The sequence below is a fragment of the Sardina pilchardus genome, chromosome 1, assembly GCF_963854185.1.
Source record: "Sardina pilchardus chromosome 1, fSarPil1.1, whole genome shotgun sequence".
Classification (NCBI taxonomy): domain Eukaryota; kingdom Metazoa; phylum Chordata; class Actinopteri; order Clupeiformes; family Clupeidae; genus Sardina; species Sardina pilchardus.
This window is the reverse complement of record NC_084994.1, coordinates 716,097-721,096: the sequence shown is the minus strand read 5'-3', so window position 1 is coordinate 721,096 and position 5,000 is coordinate 716,097. Positions and strand designations below refer to the sequence as shown.

Sequence of the window (5,000 nt, the reverse complement as noted above, 5' to 3'; positions counted from 1 at the left end):
GTGATACTGGATACTGACAGCACAGTGATCATGGTGATGTTGGATACTGACAGCACAGTGATCATGGTGATGTTGGATACTGACAGCAGTGATTATGGTGATGTTGGATACTGACAGCACAGTGATCATGGTGATGCTGTGAAGTTGATTCCATTGCTGTGATGCCTGCTGTTCAAATGTTGTTTTATATAGTTGTTAGTTACTGTAGTTACTATTCAAAAGAGCATTGATATGGAACAGTGATTAAACATTTTTTTTTTACAAGATCTACTTCATAGGTGTCCAATGTACAGAATAAAAAGCCACCCTACCATCCAATCAGAAAACAGTATTTATTGTCTCTGTGGGAATATCACAATGGAACAGATATGTTTGTGGTACTGTGACATAATATGGAAACCCTATGATGTCACAACAGAACAGATATGTTTGTGATACTGCAAACCATAGACATATATACATAGACGCCGCATTGGACTGTAGAACGTACGGCAAGAGCGCCGCCATATTGCTAGGGGCAATGTCGACCGATAGATCAATGGAAGCCTATGGAGAAACAAGTGTCTCTGAGTGGAAATGATAGGATAACAGACCCTGTGGGCTTTGTACAAATCGTAGCACCTTCTAAACATATGGGAATGGCCTTGTACATGTAAAATCGCACGTTTATGTTTCCTGTTGTTGTATTTGACAGTCCTATAAAGGCTTGTAGAGAACAAGTTTTGAGTTGGCTAATAGTACTGACTAGTGTGGCAAGGCTAATTTCACGTCAGTTAACTATGGTTTCGTTGTGAATTGAAGGCAAATTAATTCTGAAACGTAACATTACTCATGTAGTCACTTTATTATAATAGCATTCATACAGTCTTAACCTGTCTAACTTTATGAAAGTAAGTTAGCCTACCTGTTAGCTCGTTGCTGCCATAGCATAACGTAACGTAAGCAGCCAGGGCAGGATAACATGATACAGAGGAATATGGCGGCCGTATTCCACGTTCGTTCTAATGCGGTATCTACCTATATATATCTATGCTGCAAACTATGGTGACATCATATGGAATCTTTGTGAATTCCAAAGAGTATTGATATGGAACGGTGATATTTTAGCAGGTCAACTTATAAACCTATAAATAAAATCAGTAGCCACTCTGGCAGCCAATCAGAGAAGAGTATCTTGTCTCTGGGGGGATAAGTACGGTAATATCATATGGAATCCTTGTGATGTCATAATGGAACAGTAAACAAAGCCAGTGGGTGACATAACAATGCAAAGCATCCCATACAGTATGTGTGTGTGTGTGTGTGTGTGCAGCATGAGTACAATGGTGTAGTTGGCCCTTACACACACACACACACACACACACACACACACACACACACACAGGATCAGATGTGCAGGGGATCTGTTGGTTTAGTGAGTTGAGCTCTTAATCTGGGAGATGTTGTGCGTTAATTGATTTAACAAAAGCTCAATGATGCAGTGGGGATGGATATAATTACTGTGTGTGTGTGTGTGTGTGTGTGTGTGTGTGTGTGTGTGTGTGTGTGTGTGTGTGTGTGTGTGTGTGGCAGCGTGGCAGCAGGCTGTTTTAGATCTCCTGGGAGTGATTCACAGCAGTCTAATCTACAGATGACAGCTCTCCAATTAAAGAGGGGGTGGAGTGAGATTGAGTGTGTGTGTGTGTGTGTGTGTGATAGAGAGAGAACTGTTATAATAATTAGTAGTCATAATGACAGGGAGTTTTGCTATGCAGCCTCTCTGTGTATGTGTTTTGTATGAGCTTGTGTGTGTGTGTGTGTGTGTGTGTGTGTGTGTGTGTGTGTGTGTGTGTGTGTGTGTGAGGCTACCGGCAGGTGGTGTTAACACCCTCTTGACACGTCTGTGTTCCATCAACTGGAGTGTGAGGTGATTACTTTCACACACTGTTAGCACACAGCCTGTGTGTGTGTGTGTGTGTGTGTGTGTGTGTGTGTGTGTGTGTGTGTGTGTGTATTATGCCTACCTTCTCCCATTCCCTTTCTGTGTTGAGCACCATGACAACCAGCTTGGGGTTGACCTGGTAACCATCGTCAGTAAACGACAGGTCACGACCATCTAGCGAGATGTCCATCATGTATCTAGACACACACACACACACACACACACACACACACACACACACACACACACCAAGAGAGAGAGAGAGATAAAAAGTAAATGTCTGGGTGTTCTACTTGAAACTTTGTGAACCCATGCTAAGATGGAAAAAAACCCCATCATCTTTTGGAAATTGATCTTAATGCCTTCATTAAAGAAAATAAGGAATAAAAATCATCTTTTGGAAATTGATCTTAATGCCTTCATTAAAGAAAATGAGGAATAAAAATCATCTTTTGGAAATGTATCTTAAAAAGCAGGGTGGCTACGTATACACACCCTAATGTTCAATTCCCACTGAGGCAGAGACTGACAGCACAGAGACTCTGAAGACGAGCCTTGCGGCTCCAAACGTAACTTGTCTTAAATAAAGTACACTAAGTGAGAGCAAGTGTGCGGACCTTGTCTTAAATAAAGTGCACTAAGTGAGAGCAAGTACACTAAGTGAGAGCAAGTAACTGGTCTTAAATAAAGTACACTAAGTGAGAGCAAGTAACTTGTCTTGAATAAAGTACACTAAGTGAGAGCAAGTAACTGGTCTTAAATATAGTGCACTAAGTGAGAGCAAGTGTCTTAAATAAAGTACACTAAGTGAGAGCAAGTAACTGGTCTTAAATAAAGTACACTAAGTGAGAGCGAGTAACTGGTCTTAAATAAAGTGCACTAAGTGAGAGCAAGTAACTGGTCTTAAATAAAGTACACTAAGTGAGAGCGAGTAACTGGTCTTAAATAAAGTGCACTAAGTGAGAGCAAGTAACTGGTCTTAAATAAAGTACACTAAGTGAGAGCAAGTGTGCGGACCTTGTCTTAAATAAAGTACACTAACTGAGAGCAAGTAACTTGTCTTAAATAAAGTACACTAAGTGAGAGCAAGTAACTTGTCTTAAATAAAGTGCACTAAGTGAGAGCAAGTAACTGGTCTTAAATAAAGTACACTAAGTGAGAGCAAGTGTGCGGACCTTGTCTTAAATAAAGTGCACTAAGTGAGAGCAAGTAACTTGTCTTAAATAAAGTGCACTAAGTGAGAGCAAGTACACTAAGTGAGAGCAAGTAACTTGTCTTAAATAAAGTACACTAAGTGAGAGCAAGTAACTGGTCTTAAATAAAGTACACTAAGTGAGAGCAAGTAACTGGTCTTAAATAAAGTGCACTAAGTGAGAGCAAGTAACTGGTCTTAAATAAAGTACACTAAGTGAGAGCAAGTAACTGGTCTTAAATAAAGTACACTAAGTGAGAGCAAGTGTGCGGACCTTGTCTTAAATAAAGTACACTAACTGAGAGCAAGTAACTGGTCTTAAATAAAGTACACTAAGTGAGAGCAAGTACAGTAACTGGTCTTAAATAAAGTACACTAAGTGAGAGCAAGTACAGTAACTGGTCTTAAATAAAGTGCACTAAGTGAGAGCGAGTAACTGGTCTTAAATAAAGTACACTAAGTGAGAGCAAGTAACTTGTCTTAAATAAAGTACACTAAGTGAGAGCAAGTAACTTGTCTTAATAAAGTACACTAAGTGAGAGCAAGTAACTGGTCTTAAATAAAGTGCACTAAGTGAGAGCAAGTAACTGGTCTTAAATAAAGTGCACTAAGTGAGAGCAAGTAACTGGTCTTAAATAAAGTACACTAAGTGAGAGCAAGTACACTAAGTGAGAGCAAGTAACTGGTCTTAAATAAAGTACACTAAGTGAGAGCAAGTACACTAAGTGAGAGCAAGTAACTGGTCTTAAATAAAGTACACTAAGTGAGAGCAAGTGTGCGGACCTTGTCTTAAATAAAGTGCACTAAGTGAGAGCAAGTAACTGGTCTTAAATAAAGTACACTAAGTGAGAGCAAGTAACTGGTCTTAAATAAAGTACACTAAGTGAGAGCAAGTAACTGGTCTTAAATAAAGTACACTAAGTGAGAGCAAGTAACTGGTCTTAAATAAAGTGCACTAAGTGAGAGCAAGTAACTGGTCTTAAATAAAGTACACTAAGTGAGAGCAAGTAACTGGTCTTAAATAAAGTACACTAAGTGAGAGCAAGTAACTGGTCTTAAATAAAGTACACTAAATGAGAGCAAGTAACTGGTCTTAAATAAAGTACACTAAGTGAGAGCAAGTAACTGGTCTTAAATAAAGTACACTAAGTGAGAGCAAGTAACTGGTCTTAAATAAAGTGCACTAAATGAGAGCAAGTAACTGGTCTTAAATAAAGTACACTAAGTGAGAGCAAGTAACTGGTCTTAAATAAAGTACACTAAGTGAGAGCAAGTAACTGGTCTTAAATAAAGTACACTAAGTGAGAGCAAGTAAATAAAGTACACTAAGTGAGAGCAAGTAACTGGTCTTAAATAAAGTACACTAAGTGAGAGCAAGTAACTGGTCTTAAATAAAGTACACTAAGTGAGAGCAAGTAACTGGTCTTAAATAAAGTACACTAAGTGAGAGCAAGTAACTGGTCTTAAATAAAGTACACTAAGTGAGAGCAAGTAACTGGTCTTAAATAAAGTACACTAAATGAGAGCAAGTAACTGGTCTTAAATAAAGTACACTAAGTGAGAGCAAGTAACTGGTCTTAAATAAAGTACACTAAATGAGAGCAAGTAACTGGTCTTAAATAAAGTACACTAAGTGAGAGCAAGTAACTGGTCTTAAATAAAGTACACTAAGTGAGAGCAAGTAACTGGTCTTAAATAAAGTACACTAAGTGAGAGCAAGTAAATAAAGTACACTAAGTGAGAGCAAGTAACTGGTCTTAAATAAAGTACACTAAGTGAGAGCAAGTAACTGGTCTTAAATAAAGTACACTAAGTGAGAGCAAGTAACTGGTCTTAAATAAAGTACACTAAGTGAGAGCAAGTAACTAAAGTGCACTAAGTGAGAGC

At 38.5% G+C, this 5,000-nt stretch overlaps 1 protein-coding gene across 1 annotated transcript in view; it reads right to left on the bottom strand.

Moving 5' to 3' along the window:
* The window catches only part of grin2ab (glutamate receptor, ionotropic, N-methyl D-aspartate 2A, b), a 77,375-nt gene that overhangs the window by 30,276 nt on the left and 42,099 nt on the right, over window positions 1–5,000 (bottom strand). The window contains exon 6 of the mRNA XM_062517938.1: window positions 2,004–2,118. Within this exon, the coding sequence (XP_062373922.1) occupies window positions 2,004–2,118 (115 nt within the window). The remainder of the gene's footprint in view (window positions 1–2,003; window positions 2,119–5,000) is intronic.